Source organism: Corella eumyota, chromosome 7 (genome assembly GCF_963082875.1).
Source record: "Corella eumyota chromosome 7, kaCorEumy4.1, whole genome shotgun sequence".
Taxonomy (NCBI): Eukaryota; Metazoa; Chordata; class Ascidiacea; order Phlebobranchia; family Corellidae; genus Corella; species Corella eumyota.
In genome coordinates, this window is record NC_137496.1 from 5,862,398 (window position 1) to 5,884,794 (window position 22,397).

The 22,397-nt window shown below is 29.7% G+C and overlaps 1 protein-coding gene across 1 annotated transcript; it reads right to left on the reverse strand.

Moving 5' to 3' along the window:
- Positions 1 to 943: 943 nt before the first annotated feature.
- On the reverse strand, positions 944 to 20,833 carry LOC145758985 (autophagy-related protein 9A-like). The gene is made up of 19 exons (XM_082572696.1): positions 20,680 to 20,833; positions 19,545 to 19,653; positions 18,273 to 18,434; positions 17,529 to 17,670; positions 16,871 to 16,986; positions 16,132 to 16,309; positions 15,363 to 15,574; positions 14,919 to 15,029; positions 14,427 to 14,577; positions 13,509 to 13,643; positions 11,231 to 11,410; positions 9,988 to 10,131; positions 9,421 to 9,519; positions 8,215 to 8,323; positions 4,524 to 4,637; positions 3,826 to 3,959; positions 3,112 to 3,450; positions 2,568 to 2,642; positions 944 to 1,156 (listed from the first exon to the last, which is right to left on the reverse strand). Exons 1-19 carry the CDS (start codon positions 20,786 to 20,788, stop codon positions 1,151 to 1,153), a joined length of 2,625 nt encoding a protein of 874 aa, XP_082428822.1. The 5' UTR covers positions 20,789 to 20,833; the 3' UTR covers positions 944 to 1,150.
- Between the last annotated feature and the right edge of the window lie 1,564 nt (positions 20,834 to 22,397).

The following is a 22,397-nucleotide window of genomic DNA, read 5'->3' on the forward strand; positions in this document are numbered from 1 at the left end:
CTTCTGCCAGGTTGTAAGGTCAACGAAATAATTACCAGACCTCTCTTGCATAACCAATAACATAGTTTTACTATTTTTTAACCTCGTTTCGTTTATTCGTTATTTTTTAGTCCTATATTTTTTCTTGAATACACTAGTATACCAAGTGTACCGTTTTGATTTACTTTTTGTAACAATTTACAGACAGTCAAAAAGTATTAATAAATTTAGACAGAACAATATTTTTTTCCAAAACCTAATGTTTCGAAAACGACATTTTACCAAAATTTGAGTCAACATTTTTAAGGGTAGCAGTTATTAATGAATTTTTTTCTAAGATCAAGGGTAAGAGGGGGTTAACAGAAAATACCCCACTGTCGCTAATATTGCGTTTTCGCTCAAATGCCGTTTTGGTAGAATAATTTTCGGGTATAAGATGGTAGGTAGCCATACAAGCCGTTATAATATAACTGATTATTAAAAAGCTCAAAAATATGGCACCAAAACTCGAGTTAATATTTGTTACCCAGTCTAGAGTTGTATTTAGCCGGTTTTGAATATTACCGCCCGAGTTATAATTCCTTATTATTAACATGTATTGGTTACCTTAAATAGCGCTACGACATGGAAGCGCTAGAGATCAGTCTAAGTCCCCATATAGTAAAACTAAATAACAAAGCTTTAATACTGCGATACACAAGCATATTAAAAAAAATTACCAAATTTAAATAAAAAATCCCTTTTTTGTTGCGTAAAATTAAAAAAATTAAAGGTTTTATTTTTTTATTTAGTAATATAATAAACAATGGAACTACGAAAAAAATTGTTTTTAAACCTGTACGTTAACATACATGCAAAATATCAAAAATTAGGTATTTTTTTTTTTAATAAATCAGTACCAAAAGATATGGTGAATTCAAATATAATTTTTTAAGATTAATGAAAAAATAATATTTTACTGTTTTATATAATAAGCCTTGAATATACCTATTTTTAAAAGTCATTTTAAATTTTTTGTAATTTTTTTTTATAAATAAATAAAATTTTTAGTTTTATATAATGTAATTAAAAATATGCGGAATTTCAAAATAAAATTAAGCTTTCATAACAGCATAATTTTCCAAATTTGAATAATTAACAAAATTCTTATTTTTCTTCTTTTCTTGTATTATCAAGCCTAAAAAATAAAATATTAAATTACGACCAAGCAAAAATAAAAAAAAACGAATAAAATATTACGATGTTTATTTTACAATAAACGTGTTTAACTATCATACTAACTTTTTTTTTTTTTTAAATTTAAAAACGCGGTAAAAGTGTTTATTATGAGTTGTATTACTATAAGCAATCATGGAATGAGTAATATCACAAAATTCCGATTAAAACACTCAACGCCGTAATCTTATTAACATAACCTTATCTAATTGGCAAGGTAAAAGCAAACACGCAATAGTGGGCGTAGCAAAAATTTGATAAACCGAATCGACTGAAATTAAAAAAATCCGGTAGTGTGGTTATACCAGTGATGAAAACAGACTACAAGTCGAAAGGTCTAGGGTTTGAGCTGCACCAATGCCACACTATTTGCCCTTAAACCCGGCGTTTACGGATAGCTTAAACACGTCCCAACAAAACACCCTTTGACTGTATATTTAGGCAAAATTATCACCTTAAGATATACGAAATAAAATATAAAGTTTTTAATAATGAATTTGTTTGGAAAAAACGCCAAACTAATTTTAAACTTATTTTTTTGTCATTTTTTTAAATTATTTGTAAAAAATCGGTAGCTGCTCAAAAGACCGAAAACTGTTTGACCGAATGAACATTTGCCGGAAACTTAAAATTTTAAAAACGACAATTTAAAAAAATTTTAAGCCAACATTTTTCAGAAATTAGAGCCCTAAGGAAGAGTTATAGTACATTAAAATTCCTTTTTGTTGTTCAAATTGCATTTTTAAACATATTGTTTTACAGTCAATTGGTTTTCGACTAAATGATACTAATTTAGTACAAAATCTTTTATACATAATATAAGAAAATCATTTTTTTATTGTTTTGTTAATACGAATTAACTAAAAATTTACCCAGTTCACTAAAATGTATAACAGCCTACCAAAATTGGGCTAACCACTAACAAGAACTTAAAAATAATATTACTTGCTACTCACGTGACATAGTCTTTTATAACGTATTTTCGTAGGCAGAATTACAAAAATTTTTGTGTAGGCTGCGTTGAATTAAATAACTCACATTTTAATCAAAAAAAAACCTTTTTTATTTTTTTTATAGGACCAACGCATTGTTTTCTAATTTTAGGTATTCGCCCATATAACCGAATAAACAATAACCAGAAAACCAAAATCTTCAAAATCAACTTTTTACCAAAATTTAAATTTAAGCCAGTATTAATTATCCAGAAGAGGTTAAAGGTTAAAAGGGGTAAAAATTGCCCCACTGTCAGTGAAACAGCGTTTTCGGTCAAATATTTACTCGGTAAAAATCGTTTTTGGTAATGAAACAGCATTCGCTTTATTTAAAAAAAGAAAAAAAATTGCTACAAAATAAAGATTTTATTGAAATCTCACCCTAGGAGGTTGGTATTCGTAAGATTTATTCTTATTTTCTTCTGCGGCAATTACTGATCTAGATTCGTCCCCGACCTACATACAAGTTCAATGTAATATTAGTGGCGCAGTTGAGTAGTTAAAGACACTAGGTATTACCACACAAGGCCATGGGTTCGAATCCCACTACTTTCATTTAATTGCGCAGTTTTGCCAGGTTGGTTGTATGAAAATATGGCAAAGGCTACTTTACCATTTTTTGTTTAATTAATTTAAAATTTACGTAATGGATTTTTTGTTAACGAAATATTAACATTGACTACTAAAATAATAAAATATTTAAATAAACGAGAATATAAAATTCCATTTTTAACGAGTTACTTTATCGTAGAATTTTTGAAATTTATATTTAATTAAAGTAAAAATAATTTTTTTTTAAATAATTATCATTCTTCTAAAAAAAAGCTATCCCACGCCTTTGAAAGACAAATTAAAAAAAAAAGAATTTAATAATTTTAAAATTTTTTAAAAAATTACCAACAACTAAAAAAAATAAAAAAATTACCTCGGTATCCATTAAGTGAAATTCGCCCGGCGCTGCGTCACTATCTGACGACATGACGTCATCATCAAAATGACTGTGCGCCTCTAGCGGCGGGTGAACATCGACGGTCAAAAAAGGCGACTGCTTTGAAACCTCTTCCTGCCCGAAATTTCGACCGAAAACGTCCTCGCGTTTTAGGGTTGCTGTTGCAGCGTAACCGGACCCGGGTTTCCGGTCCCATTCGGGTTCCTTTGGGCGCGTGGAGTGGCTGGGTCCGGATAAGTTTCCGGCGTTTTCCGAATCTTGTATTGTTTCCCACATCAATCGTGCGTGTTGATCGTTTATACGTTGATGATGTAGCTAAATTGAAAAATAAAAGTCAACGACTGTCCTATTTATAGCCCTACAAAACAAATTAAACTGCCGTTTGTGGTGCCCAAGCAAATTATCACAATCTTTTATTTGTTGCTAGTTTCGACCATGGTTGGACAAATCAATGATTATCATAAAGCGAGCTATAAAATAGTCAATGTATAATTGAGCTTAACAACGAGCCATAAATAATATAAATATGACAAATTTAAAGGCCTTGACAATTAAAATGCCGACCAAAGGGAAAGCAATGTTCTAGTTGAAATAATACAACAAATTTTGTAGTTGAAGATGCCATGTTTAATACCATAACAATTTAAGCCAAAATACAATAAAAATAAAATAAAATAGCAGAAGAATTACCTCGTGCATGTACAAGGCGCTGACGCTCATTTCGATTTGGGCAACATCGTGACGTAACTCGCTATGGTTGAATGCGCTTTGCAAACCGCCCGGGCGTAACGACTGGCTCTGATGAATGCATTCTTGCAGCGACCCTTTAAAAACATAATTTTATTTTAAATTTTTTTTTATAAATTTTTATCACATAGAGTAACAACTGTTACCCTGGCCCAGTCTTAAGTTGCCTTTAATAGTTTGAGATCAATATAATTGCCCAATAATTATGCTGCTGATTAAGTTCTGGCTCAGCAAGAGTTTAACCGTTTATAGCGCCTTACTCAAGGGCGCTACAGAATGGAAACAGTTGGAATCGAGCCCACGACCTTAAGTAGTGTAGCAAGTGTTATAACTAGTATACCACACACTTAAAAGAATTAAATGCGCTTTTTTTGTATATTTTTATAGCGTCTTGTGGGATTCGAACAAACAACCTCACGCTGTAAGTCAAGTGTTGTTACCACTACACCACAAAGCTCTTTTATTCTACGCGAATTGATATTTTTTATTGAAAATATTATTAATCAGTAACCAATATTATTATAGTATTACAAAACCAGTTGTGCCAAAATGCAATAACATGCATTAAGACTAGCATGTTTATTTAACAAAAACATTAAAAAGTGCTAGATTATTATTATTAAAAGCCTTTTTTATGTTACCTTGATGTGAAAGTATGCTTGATACTAAGCCATCGTTGTTGCCCTCAAGCGGACCTTCGCTCGCCTGTGCTCCTTTCACAAATCCCGTGCGGTGGCGCTGTGGAGCAGAAACACCTAAATCACGACAGGTGTTTTAAATGAATTTTTGTAAAGCAATATTGTGTAAATGGGTTCTGATTTTGACCCATTCGTAATGTGGGTTGAACCAGAAACCAAAAACCTTTTTTAACCAGTACGCTATACTACCATATATGCTAACATTATTAATATTACAAAGAAATTAAGGTATGCTATACATAATGAAGCTCAACCAATATATATAAATGTTCGATAAAAGGAGTCCAAAATAAAACAACTGCCGTTTGTGGTGCGCAGGTAAATTACCACAAACGAACATTGACTTAGAAAGGTGACTTATAATGACAATTAAAATACAGCTTGTAAAAATCGATTCTATAAAAAACTTGGCCTAAAACAAGAAACCACGAATACACGTTAAAAATACGCAAATTTTAAATCTACGTAATGGACTTTTGGTTAGTATAATTATAGTATTGACTACACAAAATAATAACTATTTTAAATAAACGTAAAAATAAAATTCCTTTAACGAAATTACCTTAGGGTCAAAATTTAAAAATATTTAATTTAAGAAAAGAAAGAAATTTTCCCTAATAATTATCGTGCAACTAAAAAAATGTGTCCTACGCATTTGATAAATAAATTTAAACCTAGATTACGCTTCAAGATCATGTGATTCCGTTAACTATTAAAGTTTAGGCTACATTAAATAACTTGTATACAAGATGTGGTAAAAATAATTAATTAACCATTACTATACTTAAAGTGTTATATTAGAGAGTTTTGCAATTTTGTAAGTGATGTATATAGCACGTTAGTATGGTTGACAATGAATCACAAAATATCTTTAGAACCTTTAAAAAATGTCTTTGGGACTTACAATTTAATTTTTAAAAAGCTGGACAATGATTAATATAAAAAAACAGGTTACCATATTTTTGTGTGACGTAGAAAGTACTAAGTAGCGTAGTAAATGTATACAAGCTAGTACTTTCTACGTCATCACAAACAGGGCTTCCCTTTTCTTTTTTTTTTAATTAATTTAAATTTTTTTTTAAAGTTGTATAACTTAAAAAGTAGGTGAAATTATTTTAAAATTAAAATCATTTTTGTGTTCAGTGACACCAACTTTATTAATTTTTGAGTATAAAATATCGCTAATATATGACTTTAATAAACAAAATTAAACAGCAAATTATGATATCTACGGGCGCGCCTTTTTCACTACTAATATTTTAGCCCTATTTGACCGGTTACCATTAAATCGGTTGTCGTAAAATCGTCAGAATATCACAAACAATGTGTTTTTTTAATTTAAAAAATGCAAAAAATAAATAATTGATTTAAGTAACATGTAATTTTTTTGCTGACGTCATAACACAGTTAATATTACGTTAACACTAAACGCAAAAAATTAACGGAAGTTTAATCCGCTAACGAACAAATGTTCTAACAATTTGTTTACGTTTAAAATTCCGTAATTATAAAAACACGAAAAAATTACTGATTATAATTCAAAAAACTTCAAAACAAAATTTTAAGCGGTGTAAAGCTGAGTTTATTATTGGACAAAATGTGAACCACAATTGACCTAAAACTGGAGTTTTTTTGCAAAGTTTTACGTGGGACAATGAATCATTTTTAAAACAATTAATGATATCACAATTAAAATCTAAATCATCCGACCACGAATAAAAATATCCACAAGTCGTCGAGTTCATAAAAAGAGATTATTTACAAATCCTATTCTTCTCCTATTTACGCTCACAATAAATCGCATTTTACTTAATCACCTAAACACGTGCTATCGCCCGCCGATCAGGTATTTTGAGAAAAAATCCGCCGCAAAAAAATTTAGCAACACGCCGAGCTAGCAACCGCAGCTTATCCCGTTCTGAAAATTATAGGAAAAAAATTTTTGCGCGTCCACGTTTTGAAAAAAAATCGGAACAGAAAAAATCCAAAGATGAAAATCGTGAAATACTATTAACCTCATAATTTAAACAGCACCAAAAATTGCAAGTTTGATCCAAAAATAAGGCGCACCAAAAACAAATAAAAACCAAGTCAAAATTCCTGGAAAAAACACGATTTAATCATTACCTCTTAAACAACCAATCAGCGCTTTAATTTTAGCAAGCAATTGTAAACAGCATTGTCGTATCAACCAACGGCAAAAACAGACTTAACCGTGTAAAAAATTGAACTGGTTTTGAAAACTTTTATCGAATTAGCGGGTAACCGATAAAATAGGAGTCAGTCTTGCAAAATTTATCAACTATAAACTACTCTGGCCAAGGGAGTTAGTGACGAAAATGTTGGAATTCGTCCTTGTATAACCTTGCGAAAAAACGCATTTATTCTGCAATATTTCATACACAAAAACAAAAAAGGACCCCCCGTCCCGTCAAGAAAAATTCAAATCGCAACCTTTTACCCAATTTTTTTAATTAACGAATCTTTGATACGTGCCAAAAAAAGTCAGACATCAATAAAGATTAAAATTCAACACGCCTTTAACCAGAAGTCATAGATGTTTTAAGATCAAAGCTTGCAAGGATTTGCAAACATCGTCATTATTTCTGCATTTTTGATTTATCAAGTGTACATAACAACCATGGGCTTATTCTAACCTTAAAAATTTTGGGCCCAGCCTTCTTTGCTGATTTATCCATTACATAAATATTGACGATTAAAGCGGGCTAGGCAATACGTTTTTAAGAAGATTAAACATAACAAAATCGCGCAGTACCAGTCGCATTTGATAAATTAAGCGGAAATCTTGGATTGACAATAAATATGATTGTGATGTCATAGTTTATAGTAGCGTGGTAACGCTAAAAAAAACACTGCGCATGCGCGACGGTTTTGTTTAACATTTACTTATTTGAGTGTTTTTTTTATTAAAATCAAGTTTTCTTTGCAATTTATACGTTCATTATACAGGTAGCGTGATATCTGCCGTAGCATCAAATCACAAGCCAAAGGTTTGGGGTTCGAGCCGCACCCACACCCCCTCGAAAAAAATGATTTTAACGTCATAGCGATATAAAAAAAAGTCTCGTGTAAAACTTTTGCATTCTGAATAATAAAGTCCTAAACGATTTTTATTGAACTTTATCCACGAGGCATAGACGTGTTATAAGTTAATGACATTTCGTTTTTGCTGAATTTAAAAAATTAAAAAACAATCCAAAAGCCGAAAAAGACAAAAACACCTGATCAACAAAAAAATAAAACACCAAAAGCAGCTTAAACTTTAATCAAAATTATAAACAATTTTAGCTGTAAACAGAGCCAACTCATATCAAAAATTAAACTAAAAAACAAAAAAAAAATTTTTTTGTGTTTAAATATTATATTTTTGCGGAACGGTTGTATTATTTTTTTTCATCTACGTTTTAGGTAATAGGTTTTTGTATTTTTATTAAAAAAGAATGTGCTGTTTAGACGTATGTATTGGTATCCATTAAAAAACAGACTCAAGGGCAATTATGGTTGCAAAGGTGGGGCTTAAACCATAAACCTTTCGGCCCGTAGTCCGATGCCATGACCAGTATACCACACTACCGATTTCAATATTGTAATTTTTTTTTTAATTTTAAATTACCTTGTTGATAAGACTGGAAATTTTCCTCAGGATTTTCTTTAGAAATTTGTTTTTGGTATTGATTAGGTGACATCATGATGCTGTGAGGTTGGTGGAATATACTATCCGGCTAAAATAAATTTAAAAATATATATAAAATTTTTATAAGACCAAACACCATTTTTACCGAATAAACGTTTGACCGAAAACCAAGTGCCCAAGAACGTCGATTTACCGACAATAGACAGTTTCTATAAAATCTCCTTAACCCTAACCCTAATCAAAAAAATATCCTTTATTTTCAGGAAAAATGTTTTTGTTTTTAATTTTTAGTAATTAGTTTTTTTTTTAATTTAGTAAAATGTTTTTGTTCTTTTTTAAAAAAATTTTTATAATGGATCTTAGTGGACAATACATATATAATATATTATATATTAATATTAAATGAACATACATATACATAAATGCTAATAGACATTAAAAATAAAAAAACTGCCATTTGTGGTGATTGACTAAATGTATTTTTTATTATATTTTTTTTTTGATAATTCAAACTATTTTTTTAAAGTGTTATATTAGAGAGTTTTGCAATTTTGTAAGTGATGTATATAGCACGTTAGTATGGTTGACAATGAATCACAAAATGGCTTTAGAACCTTTAAAAAATGTCTGTAAAACTTACAATTTAATTTTCAAAAATACTGGAAAATTATTAACACAAAAAACCAGGTTACTATATTTTTTGTGTGACGTAGAAAGTACCAAGTAGCGTAGTGAATGTGAACAAGCTAGTACTTTCTACGTCATCACAAACAGGACTTCCCTTTTCTTTTTTTTAATTAAATTAAGTTTTTTTTAAAGTTGTATAACTTAAAAAGTAGGTGAAATTATTTAAAGTTAAACCATTTTAGTGTTCAGTGACACAAACTTTATCAATTTTTGAATATAAAAATATCGCTAATATATGACTTTAATGTATTTTGATCTTTAAAATTAATCACCTTAATTAATCGAAATACTAGCTCATCATTTTTTTTTTTTTTTTAACCATCAAATGCCAGCATCAAATTTTAATCAAGATTAAACTAAATTAACGAATATACATTTGTTTATATAATAAACAAAAAAACTTCATAAGATTTTTCGCGCGATTTTCTCAAAACGTTTTTTTTGCCTCTAGACCTGATCAAAAAATAGTTTGATTATTTTTTAAGATAATTTTTTTACCAGCATATCGACCGATCCGAGTGAGTTAAGAGATGCCAGAAGGGGATTTTGGGTGGCTTGTTTTTCGTAAACTGTGTTTACGTCTTTTTGTGCTTGCACCTTGAAAAAAAACAATAAAAAAGCTTTTTTTTTTGTGTAAATTTTATTGAGTTTTAAATTCCCTTATTTTAGGGCATTTTTTGAATTAGAAAAAACATGCATTTTTATATATTTTCAAATTTAGATAATGATACTAAACGGCATTGAATAAAATTTTGGTAAAAGTGTGAAATATTTGCAATTTTTATTTTTAAAATTATGAATCAAAAATTGATTTTTTTTAACCAACAAAAGGCAAAAGAAAAGTGTTTAATAACAATAATATATAAAACAGATTGTCATTAAAAAATGTCAATTTTTCTTTAAAAAAAAAAACATTTTTTACCAATAATAAAATTTTTTTAGTTACCAAACTTTTTAAAAATTAAAAAAAGTTCAAACCATTAGACCTAGAAAATTAACCCCCTATTCAATCAATAAAGTTGACCTTTTTTAAACTAAATTTAAAAAAAGTAAAACTAAAACTACCTTAAGGCTGACAAGAAACTGATTTTCATGTTGAGGTGGCGTCCATTTTGGATTAGTGACAGCAAAATGCATTAAAGAAAGCTCCGTTTTTCCTTGGTCAGCTTGCTGCGAACAGCTGGGCTCCTGTTTCACAGTATCATGCCACTAAATAAATGTAACATTTTAAAAATATCTTTTAAAGTTATGTGGCCTTGCCAACATATAAAGGTTAATTTTTACGAGTGGCATAAATCACTTGTATTTTACGGTCCTCGCTAAGTTTCTATCGCACTTTACGGTCCTCGCTAAGTTTTCTATTGCATTTTACGGTCCTAGCTAAATATCTTCCTTATTTTACGGTCCTCGCTAATTTTCTCTTGTACTTTACGGTCCTCGCTAAGTTTCTATCGTACGTTAAGGTCCTTGATGACTCTCTCGTACTTTACGGTTCTCACTAAGTCTTTCCCACATTTTACGGTTCTCACAAAGTCTCTCCCACATTTTACGATCTTCGCTAATTTTCTCATGTATATTACGGTCCTCGCTAAGTTCCTTTCGTACCTTAAAGTCCTTGATGACTCTCTCGTACCTTACGGTCCTAGCTTAATATCTTCCTTATTCTACGGTCCTTACTAATTTTCTCTCGTACCTTACAGTCCCTGATAACTCTCTCGTACTATACGGCTCTAGCTAAATCTCTCCCTTATTTTACGGTCCTCGCACACAAGTATTTTACGGTTCCCGCTAACTTTTTTTGTATTTTACGATTCTCGCTAATTGTCTCTTGTATTTTATGGTCCCCGCTGATTCTCTCACGTAACTTACTGTTTTCGCTAATTTTCTTTTGTAAATTACAGTTCTAATTTTATCAAGGTTGGTGAAGTACAAGTAATCCTTTGGTGTATTTTTTTTAAAGAAAAAAATTATTTTGCAAAAACGATTGTCTAAATAAATGCATATTATCAAATCAAAAATTATTTAAGCTTATTTAGATTGTAGTAACATCCAAAAAGTTATATAAAAACTAAGTATATATATTTAACAGGAAACAAACTGTGTAAAATATAATTAAATCTATTATCACCTTTTAATTTTTTAACATTTTTTGTGAGAATTTAGTACATAAAAATCTATTCGTAAAAAATCAGCTTATTTAAAAAAAAACTTTAAAAAATTAAAACACAATAAAAATGTAAATACTAAACGGTCAATTAATTTAACGTGGCATAATCAGTCATGAAAAATATTCTTTATTAAATCGTACCTTTGGATCACCGTGTCTATTAATATTGAGTTGTGCAAACGAACAAACGTCTCCTACTCCTGCTATGTCAACAGTGAAGTTTCGAAAGAAGTCGACGATTTCTAGAGAGTGTCGTCTCATCCAAAACATTAATAAGAACGGTGTCACGATTGGAGACAAGAGTTCTTCGAGAATATAAACCTAATTAAAAATAAGAACACTAAAATAGTCACTAAAATAGGCTGCATTTATATATAATGGAGCACATGGATGTCCAATTTATAGGTGTTTAATTCAGCTAAACTCCCGTTTGTGGTGTGCAGGTAAATTGTCACGATCAAATATCAGTTGGAAATTCGACCTTATTCCGACAAATGTCGACAGTAAAGCTGGCTTTCGACTAGTCTATATATAAAATCCATTAATAATAAAAGTTAATGGAAGATATATACACATAAAATGAATGTATTTACAAGTTTTTAAAATAAAAATATTGCCATTTGCGGTGCGGGGTTACATTATGGCGGAAAAATATTAGTTGTGAGTTGCAACCAAATTTCGACAATTATAATGCAGTTCGTAGAGCGAAGAATCGACCGGTTTTATAAAACAGCAAAAACTAGTGTGTAACCCCTAAAAATGTCCCGCGTCGAAAGGACATCAGCCCCCACAAAAAAAATTACCCTCATCTGATGTTTAAAAAAACAAATTTACCCTGTTTGGTACCCAATCTACAATTTACCCCTTTTTTGTATCTTAACAACAAACTCACCCTAACCCATAAATTATCCCAATTAATGCTTTACTTACTTGAAAATTAAAAATAATAAAATTTTTTAAACAAAAAAAATCTAAAAAATTTGAATTCCAAATTTAATTTAAGGTAATGTTTACAATATAGTGTTTTTAAAAAAAAGTTAAAAAAAGGATTTAATAAAATATTTTTAACAACACGGGTAGCTTGATCATTTATTTATTTTGTAAACCTCTTTTCCTAACCATAAGCACCAAGTAGTTAAGTAGAAAAAAAGTTTATTTTCTAGTAACACCTGTTTTACAAATAAAGCATAACAAATGTGCACAGAAATTTGTTGAACCCCCAAAATAGTTTTACGAGGCGCGTAACAATTTTTTGCTGTAATATCCCAACATCAAACGATTGTACCCAATGTTTTGTTCTGTTAGATTTAGCCTCGGCGATTTTCAAAAACCCAAACCGATTTGCTTTTAAGAATTAGTAAAATTATTACAGTTTATCTTTGACCCATTGAATACCACACCCCAGCATTTACGTCAAGGATAATTTTGTTTAAAAAATCAGTGAGTTTGGAGATACAAGTATAAATAAGAGAATAGGGGAACAGAATGTTGTTTAAAAACAAAGTATCAGATATCAAAATATTAACAGGTTACATTTAGAACAACAAAAAATCGGAAAAAAGGAACAGTGAAACTATTTTCACAATTCTGGTAAATTCCTTTTTGTAAAAATGTTAAACCAACAAAATTTATCAACAAATTTTTACTGTTGTCCTTCTTTTTTTAAAAGGGGATAAACTTTACAGATCTTTTTTGAAATTGTTTAAACTATTAAATTGTTAATTCTTATAAAAACTCTAATTTAATTTTCATTCTAATAAATTTAATTTTTTGATCATTTTTGCACAAGCTGTTTGAGATAAAATATCGCAAAATAAAAGTCAATTCCACAAACAAAAGACAATTTTTAATTGCTTATTGCAAATGGTACTTTTACCTTTCATTTATTAGTTTTATATAACTATAGCAAATCGACTACTAATTGGAAGTAAAAAAAAATACACAAAGACCACTCTAGCCTGTAAGTAACAGCAGTACAATATTATTTTGATTTATTTATTCTTAATGTAAGAAGAGTGAATTCACAACTTAAACATGGAGTAACTTTTGCTACCTTGACCCAGTCATAAGTTGGCTTTGACAATTTTTATTTATTTTTTTTGTATATCTTTATCCTCGATGTGAGAAGGTCGAATGCGCGACCTCAACATAGAGTAACATTAGTTACTCTGAACCAGTCTCGAGTTGCCTGCAGTTCGAGATATTATAGAGACTATAATTGCCCGGTAATTATGCTGCCGATTGATTATTGACTTGGCATAGAATTGTACCTTTCATAGCACTTTTAAGAGTGTCATATCAGAAAAAGGTTAAGAATTAAACACAAAACCTCACCTAGAAAAGGTAAGTGTTCTAACCACTGCAAAATGCTTCACTTTTGTTTAATAAAAGCATATAAATTAAAGTTTTATCTACTTACAGCCTTAAATTGAAATAGTTGTGCAAATTGATCCATCACTTGATAAGTATGAGCCTGGTTTCTCCAAGAATCTGGCGCATAATGAACCTGAGCGATAACATGACGCATCAATTGCTCTGGACATGAAACAGTGTGCTAAAAAAATTTTAAAAAATAAAAATAAATATAACCAAAAAAAATTTTTTTTAAAAGAAACATTAAAAAAAATAGAAATATATTAAAAAAAACTTTAATAAAATGAAAAATACCTATCCAACCCCAAAAAACTAATTTATTTAAAATGCACTTGTTTAAACAATTTTAATAACATTTTAAAATTTCCCTAATTTAAAAAACGTTTTTGTTTTTTAAACAACATATAGAATTTATATATAATGAAGCGTAGTGGATGATATATATACATATTTATACATTTATGTCCAATCTATATGCCTTTAAAATAAATACAAATAAAACTGCCATTTGTGGGGCGCCTGTAAATTATCAAGGGCAAAAATTAGTTGAGAGTTATGACCATATTATAACAATAAACCGGCAGCGTGGTGTAGTGGTCAGAACACTCTCCTACAATACACAAGGTCCTGGGTTCGATCCCCAGTGATCTCATGCTGTAGCGCCCTTGAGTAAGGCATTATAAATGGTACAAACTCCTACTGAGCCAGCACTTAATCAGCAGCTTAATTATCGGGCAATTATAATCTAATATTCCAAACTGTCACAAGCAACTCGAGACTGGGTCGGAGTAACTGATGTTACTCTATGTTTAGGTCGCGCATTCGACTTTCCCACATCGAGAATAAAGATATATACAAAAAAATTAAGAAAAAAAAATAAATAAAAATGCTGATTTTAGAACATTATAACAACTTGTGTGAATAGTATATTTATTTTGTTATATAAATATAAATTTATTTTTACCTCATCAGGAATAAAAGACTTGCATATCGTTATGATAATTGTAAACAATGTAATTGCACTTAAAACATGTTCAACACTTAGTACATCTTCATCCCAGACTGTTAAAACCAACAACACAGCTAGAAGAGAACCAACAAAAAAGGTGACATTCCTGAAAAAAAGAGAAATCCTTTTTTACAAAAAAAAAATAATAACAAAAATTGAAAAACCTTTTTTTTTTTAAAAATGTTAAAAAAAACACGTTTTTACAAAAAAAAAATAACACGCTTAAAAATGTTTTTGACAAATTTAAACCAAATAATTAAATAGGCTACCCAAAAACAAATCAAAAAAATTTAAAAAAATAAAATTTAAAATTTAGCTAAAATTTAGATTTTAATAAAAATATTTAGTAACATTTTTTTAAATAAATTTTGTTAAAGAATATTTTTTAAATAACTTTGTTTGAGAAAAACATTTTATGACAAACAAAAATTTAAATTTTGAACTTACTTAGCTAGTACAGTCATTATAGGTGAATTAAATGAGTTCATGTAACTAGTAGCAGGCTTGTATCCTCTATTTAATCTTGCTTGAAATTCATGTGGTAGTTCATTAAAATGTCTAAACGAAAAAATTAAAAAAAAAACAACTTTTGATTAAATTTAAAAAAAAAACAATGTTTAATAACCCTAAAGTCAGACTGCAGAAATAAACGCTGCGAGTCTTTTAAATGCCAGGTGTCTTGGGTTTAAACCTTAGAAGTACTGTATATCACCAATTAAATCTTACTAATGTTATTTTCTTCAAAAAATTGCTAAAATTGACATTCCAGTAATATTTATTTTAGCAAATTATTATCAAAAATAGAAAACAGAAATACTCAATACTATAAATTAGTTTATAAAAGATAACCTATTTAAAAATTCATTTACAAAATGTAAAACTTTATCAGACCTGAGGTAAAGCCTTGAATACATCGACCATTTTCTCGCCCCAAAACTTCCAGGTTCTCGTTTTAACACCTCACCATAACTAAAAAAGGAGTACAAAATCTGCCAAACCAAAATAATTGGAGACAGAACAAGATTTATTATTCCAAGCAACAAAAAGTCGTTCGACAGCTGGTGTGCCAATGCTTCTCTCCGAGCTTTGGACTTGAATTGATCCTAAAATGACACAAATATGATAGCGTAATGTTTTTGGCATTTTTGTTAACTTTAATGTCAATAAAAAAATAATGTAGTGGTTAGAAAACTTGACTTTACACCATGAAGTCAAAGTTTTAATCCCCATTGCTTTCATGTTTTACAAATTCCAGTCGAGCTGGAAATGAAACAGTAGACTAATTAATCAGTTAACATTCTCAATAATAATAAAACTTCGCTAAAAGAACCCAAGACTGGGTCTGTATAACAACTAACCCAACCTTTAGATAATAAAGTCCTCCTTTCCACATCAAAAATAAAAGTATACAAAAATTAAACTAAGCAAAAAATGTAATTAAGTTCCAGTTAAAAAGTTATAAAAAATGCTTTTATACATATATTTTTAAAACACATCTACAACGACGCAGTGGGAATCAAACCAAGTTCCGTATTTGTTAAGTTTCCCCACTTCACAACAGTGTTAAAAATAATCAAAACATCATTTAGTCTTCCATTACAACATGCACAGAAAAAATCAATACATATTACTTATTTATAAACATTAAAAATTGTTTCACCTTCATGTGGTAACTGTTTGCAAAAACTGCTCTTGGCCCCCAGAAAAAAATAAGTTCGATATTATATTTTAATCCTTGTGTGAAAAAGACGACATCGCCAGCAAAGGGTACGCAAAATTTTGGAGGGAGCAAACCTTTGTTAACCATAGCTACCATATAGTTTTTGAATCTTAGGATTCTAAAAAAGATTATACAACTTGTTGAAATGAAATCTTACTGACAATTAGAAAATTTTACAAAGATTTTAAGTGACTTTACAAGATTTTGTAAATAATTTTTTTTTTCAAGTTTTTTTTTTAATAATTGTTAGGAGGCTTAAATGGTGGGGGTTAAGTTCTAAGGGGTTAAAAAAAAATTTTAGATGTAAAAGACTTCAATCTAAAAAGTTTTAAAGTGTTCATTTGTGAGGGGTAAAATGTAAAAAGTTCTAAATAAAGGGGCTCATTTGAAAAGAGTTCAAATAAAAGAAATTTAAATAAAAAAACTTTAGATGTAGGCTATTTAAATAATAGGAGATCAAATAAAAAAAATTTAAAAAAAAAGAATTTAAATAAAGGGTTCAGTTGTATGGTGTCCAAATGTGAATAAAGAAGCACAAAAACAAAGTTTAAATTAAAAAGATTTAAACTAAGAGGTTTAATTCTAACATATTTAGATGTAAGAAATTTAAAAGTCCTAAAACTGTCATTATAAAGATGAAACCTTATAAAAAATCATTCTAAAAGTTTCTTAATATTACCTGTTATAAATATCAAGTTCAGTAATTTGTTGCTTGTGTATACACATTTGTTGTTCTTCTTGTACAATCATTAAACGTTGTTGGACCTCATGCCAGGTTAAATTATCAATTTCATCCTCAAAAAAAAATTACATTTTAGAAAACCAAATGAATTTGCCAGAAATTTTTTTGTCACCTCAACCAAAGCAAATGTGCACTGGCCTATTAGTTTATATTAAAAATTCAACAATAATAAGTTTTACACCCTATACAAAGTTATGTAAAATTTCTAAAAATTTACAAAAACATTTTAAGGTATATGCTACTATATTAAAGCCCATTAAATTAGCCATGTACGTTCACATAAAATTAACATAGAACTTAGATCCAATATAGGACTAGGGTATACAAGTTGGGTTTAATAGTGTTAGACAGAAAAAGTAAGAAAATAATGCAATAATCTTTCAAACTTTAAAAAGGTTGAAATAAATATAAATATTTATATACAAGTTATAAAAGTGTTTAAAAAACCATCACAAAAAGAAACTCAATTTTTTTTATAAAATCTAATAAAGTTATTAACTTATCAATTTAAAATTTGCAACAGCAAATTTAGGAATAAAAACCTATCTGTATAAAAATATTCAAAAAACTACAAATTATTTAAATTTTCTCTCACCTTTTGTACCTTTAACGCCAAATGATAAAACCTTCTGATCTCCAAAAGTTTGAAAACGTTGTAAAACACTTTTATAGCCCGTAGCACCCAGAAGCATGATGCAATTAAAATAAAAACTACAATAAGGCCATTTTCACCAACCCTGTTTAAGTATACAAATAACGTTAAAAACGAAACACCCAACAGAATAAACATGTTTTTTTTGTTTTTGTAAATTTATCCTTGATGTGGAAAGGCCACTGATTAAGTGCTGGCTCAGCAGAAGTTCGTACCATTTATATTGCCTTACTCAATGGCGCTACAGCATGAGAGCAGTGGGGATTAAACCCACAACCTCATGGTGGTGTAGCAAGTTTTCTTACCACTACACCACGCTGTTTTATTTTTGTTAGACCTGTTTAGATGACAATGTAAAACAGTGTAACATACGATGTATTGTTGAACAAAGTTTTGAGTTAATTTTGAATAAATGGTATTTTACTGTAGAAATACACTTTATATTGTAAGAAAATATCTAGGAATTCCTGCCATTCACACGCCAACAGAACAACAAAGTAGACATGTCTAGGACCTGAGTTTGTTCTTAATCATTTCAAGTCACAACATCCTTTAATAAAAAGGCTTTAAACAGTATTGACTCCTGCAAAGCCCAATACTCTATCCAGATGTAAAATCAGGAAATTTTAGTAGGTGACCAAAAACTGCCACAATCTTCTTACATCAAAGAAAAGAAAAAAAACTTACTTTGCAGAACAGACCGATGCTGACAGAACTGCATCACTGAGCGTAACTTTCTCAGTTCTGTTGTAACCGTCGAACCCCTCTGGTAACTTGTTCGCGAATAAGATGTCGTAATCGACGCAAATAAAAAGAAATGTTGCAAATGCAACGATGAATACGAATTGTCTAAAAAACAATGCAATCAAGTTAATTTTAAATGCACTTCAATGAATAAATATTAAAAATCTCCCACATTTGACAGATTCTAATAAAACAAGTTAACGCAAAAAAATATTGTTTAATTTATCACATTGGAAAACAACCAGAAGTAAGCAAAAATTTAAAAAAATTATACCGCTTATATATATAGCCTATATATAATTATGCTTTTAACTTACATACAAAAAATTATTAAAAAATCTATTTATTTAATTACTTTTTTTCATTTATAAACATTCTTAAAACAACTCATTCATAGTGTTTTTTTAAATTGCATAATTAATTTAACATTTGTTATGTGTATATTGTAATATCCTGTTAGTGATAACAGCCTTATAAAAACAAAAAATTTAACAATAACACAAAACTAACACCTAATAAAAAAAGCAGATTAACAAGTAACATAATTAAAAATCATGAATTGTATTACAACAAGTTTTTGCAACACAATTAAACAAGAAATTGTAAGCTAAACATTATTAATAAAACTAATCAACTGCCCGGCTAATGGGCTGCATTTTAGCTGTTTTTCTTATGTCGATCACAATTTTACTTGCACAATACAAAAAGCAGTTTTTTGTTATTTTAAAGGCCAATAAATTATAACCATTATTAAACATTAAATCGGCAGCGTGGTGTAGTAGTAGAACACTTGCTACACCACACACGAGGTTGTGGGTTTAATCCCCACTGCTCTCATGCTGTAGCGCCCTTGAGTAAGTCGCTATAAACGATATGAACTCCTGCTGAGCCAGCACTTAATCAGCGGCATAATTATCGAGCAAATATAATCTATTTAATACTCCAATTTGCCACAGGCAACTCGAGACTGAGTCGTAGTAACTGATGTTACTCTATGTTTAGGTTGGGTATTCAACCTTCCCACATCGGGGATAAAGATATATACAAAAAAACTCTATATATAATATATCATTCACTGAGCTAGGTTATTTAGACAATTTTACTAAAAAATCTTAAACTTTAAATCAAAATTTAGGATAAACCTTAACAAACTATAGCAAGAAAGTTAATTAATAAAATTTATTGAAAGAATTTCAGCAATATTAAAATACTTACATTAGTTCAAAACATTGTTGTAAAAAAATACAAGAGAATCCGTGATTCTGATGATATTGATAAACTCGTGCAAAAAATCCATCCAAGTCTTCAATATGATGCCAGTGAGCTAAATAAAAAAAAACATATAGGTATTAAATATAACGTCAATTAAAAAAACACGTAGTCATATTCTAATTTAAAATGAGTTTATGATATTCATTTTACTCCTTTTTTAAAAAGACTGTTTACACAGTATTAACATAGAATAACATATGTTATCCCGGCCCAGTTTTCAATATACTAATCATAATATTTGCTTTAATAACACTAAAGTTTACTGTTTAAAAAGGAGTAATCAGCAATTCAAAAAAAAGCTAGTTAACTAATATTGTCAGAAATGAAATAATCTACTTAATATTAAAGTTTACAAAAAGCCGGCAGCGTGGTGTAGTGGTCAGAACACTCTCTTACCATACACAAGATCCTGGGTTCGAACCCCAGTGATCTCATGCTGTAGTGCTCTTAAGTAAGGCATTATAAACGGTACAAACTTCTGCTGAGCCAGCACTTAATCAGCAGCTTAATTATCAGGCAATTATAATCTCTAATATTCCAAACAGCCGAAGACAACTCGAGACTAGTTCGGGGCAACTGATGTTACTCTATGTTTAGGTCGCACATTCGACCTTTCCACATTGAGGATAAAGATATATACAAAAAAAATAATTGGTAGCAAAAAAAACAAGATGATCCAAAATGTCAAATGGTACTTAACTCTAAGAACAACTATTAACATATTAAAAGGTAAGACCCTTTAAATAATTTTAATGTAAATTCCCCTATTTTTGGGTAGCTTCTTATTGTGGGATAGCCGACCGAACAGCTTAAATAAAGGGTTACATTTGTAACCCTAACCAAGTCTTAAGTTGCATTAGGCAGTTTTAGAGGTTATTGAAAATGGTGACCAATAAATAATCTGCTAATTGGTTTTGGGCTCAGCAAAAGTGTAAAACGTTTAAAGCGCCTTAACGAGGGTACTACAACATGGTAGCAGTGGGGATTGATCCTATGACTTCATGTTAAAAGTCCAGTGTTTTTACCACAACATCATGCTTTTAACATAATATGCAAAATTTAAAATCAACTTTGTTACCTTTGTTTTTGTCAGGAACGTGCATTAAATAAGCCTCTTCATTTTGTGGCTGGTCTTCATCACTTGGAGAATCAAACTTATAATAACTTGTTTGATATTCACTCATCATTAAACAAAAACAAGTTTCAAGTTACCAACAGACAGTTTTAGTAAGTCAAATATATCTATAGAAATAGGATAGGTAATAAGAACTTTATGGTGACAAATATGTCAAATAAATACTTTTTTCAGAAACCTGTGGGTATGGTAAATTGTAGGACAGCAAGTAAACATTTACAAAAATTTACAGAATACAGCAAGAAAAAAAATTCGTATTTATTGCCCTTATCTTTTAAGTTAAACCTGCAACATGCCATAACCTTTAAAGTCAATCCCACATTATCCCTTGTCATTTAAGGTAAAAACCGCATTTTTCACATCCTAAAATACTACTGAAGTAATGGACGCGAAAACAAACATGACTGTATATAAATGTAACAAAAATTTCGCAAAATGTGGAAAGAGAAACCCTTTCTATATTTTTTCACATTATTCCTTGTGCTTTAAAGTTAATTCAACATAATTTGTCAACCGTTGAAGTCGATCACACTTTGTCATTTTAGGTAAATAAATACAACTTTTCCCGTTTTCCACACCCCACAGCAAAGTATAAAAACTTTATTCTGTTCTACATTTTGGCAGTGTGGTATAGTGGTAAGAACACTCGCTACATCATATGAGGTCGAGGGTTCAATCCCCACTGCTCATATGCTGTAGCCCCTTAGGTTAGGCGCTATAAACGGTATAAACTCCTGCTCAGCCGGCACTTAATCAGCAGCATAATTACCGAGCAAATATAATCTATTTAATATTCCAAACTGCCACAGGCCACCTGAGACTGGGTAAGGGTAACAGTTGTTACTTTATGTTTAGGTTGTGCATAGGACCTTCTCACATCAAGGATAAAAGATATATACAAAAAAAAGTTTATTTAACATTTACATATGCCACTATCTTTGATCCTGTATTCCATATTTTAGTATAACCCAAAATGTTATAATTATTTAAATGCGTTTGTTGTTAAGTGTTGTTTGTCAGTAAAATAATAATCAAATAATAAATCTTTTAAAATTAGTTTACTTAACAAACACAACTTATTAAAAAAAAAGTAACATTTTATTAAAAAATAAAGTTTTGTCCGTAGTAAGTTTTTTATATATTTTAATCTGCTAAAAAAACGAATTTAAATGTCCTTAGAAAAGCAATATTTAAATGAACTGTTGTTAAATGATGATATTTAACCTTGCAATATTCTATTTCATTTGTTTACTACTACTTCCCTAGTTGTACTTTTGTTTGGTTCTTGGTCGGTTGATCGCCCTTGATCAGCTGTTTATTTGCTTTGTTTTGATTTTTTATTTCTTCAAGCGTATCAATTTTTTTTGTATATTATCTTTATCCTCAATGTAGAAAAGACGAATGCGCCACCTAAATATAAAGTAACAACACCTCATGTAGCGTAGGAAATGTTCTGACCACTACACCACGGTGCCCGTGAATTATTACACGCTATACCTTAAAATGTTGTCAATTGTTTTTTGTTTCTAAAATTAACTTATATTTGTTTTACTTTAATCTCCAGGTCGTGTTGTGTAAGACATTATTTATACGTCTGTATGTTGTTTCTTATATTAAGTCACAATAATTACACTAAATGCTTTATGTGGTTTCAGTTTTTT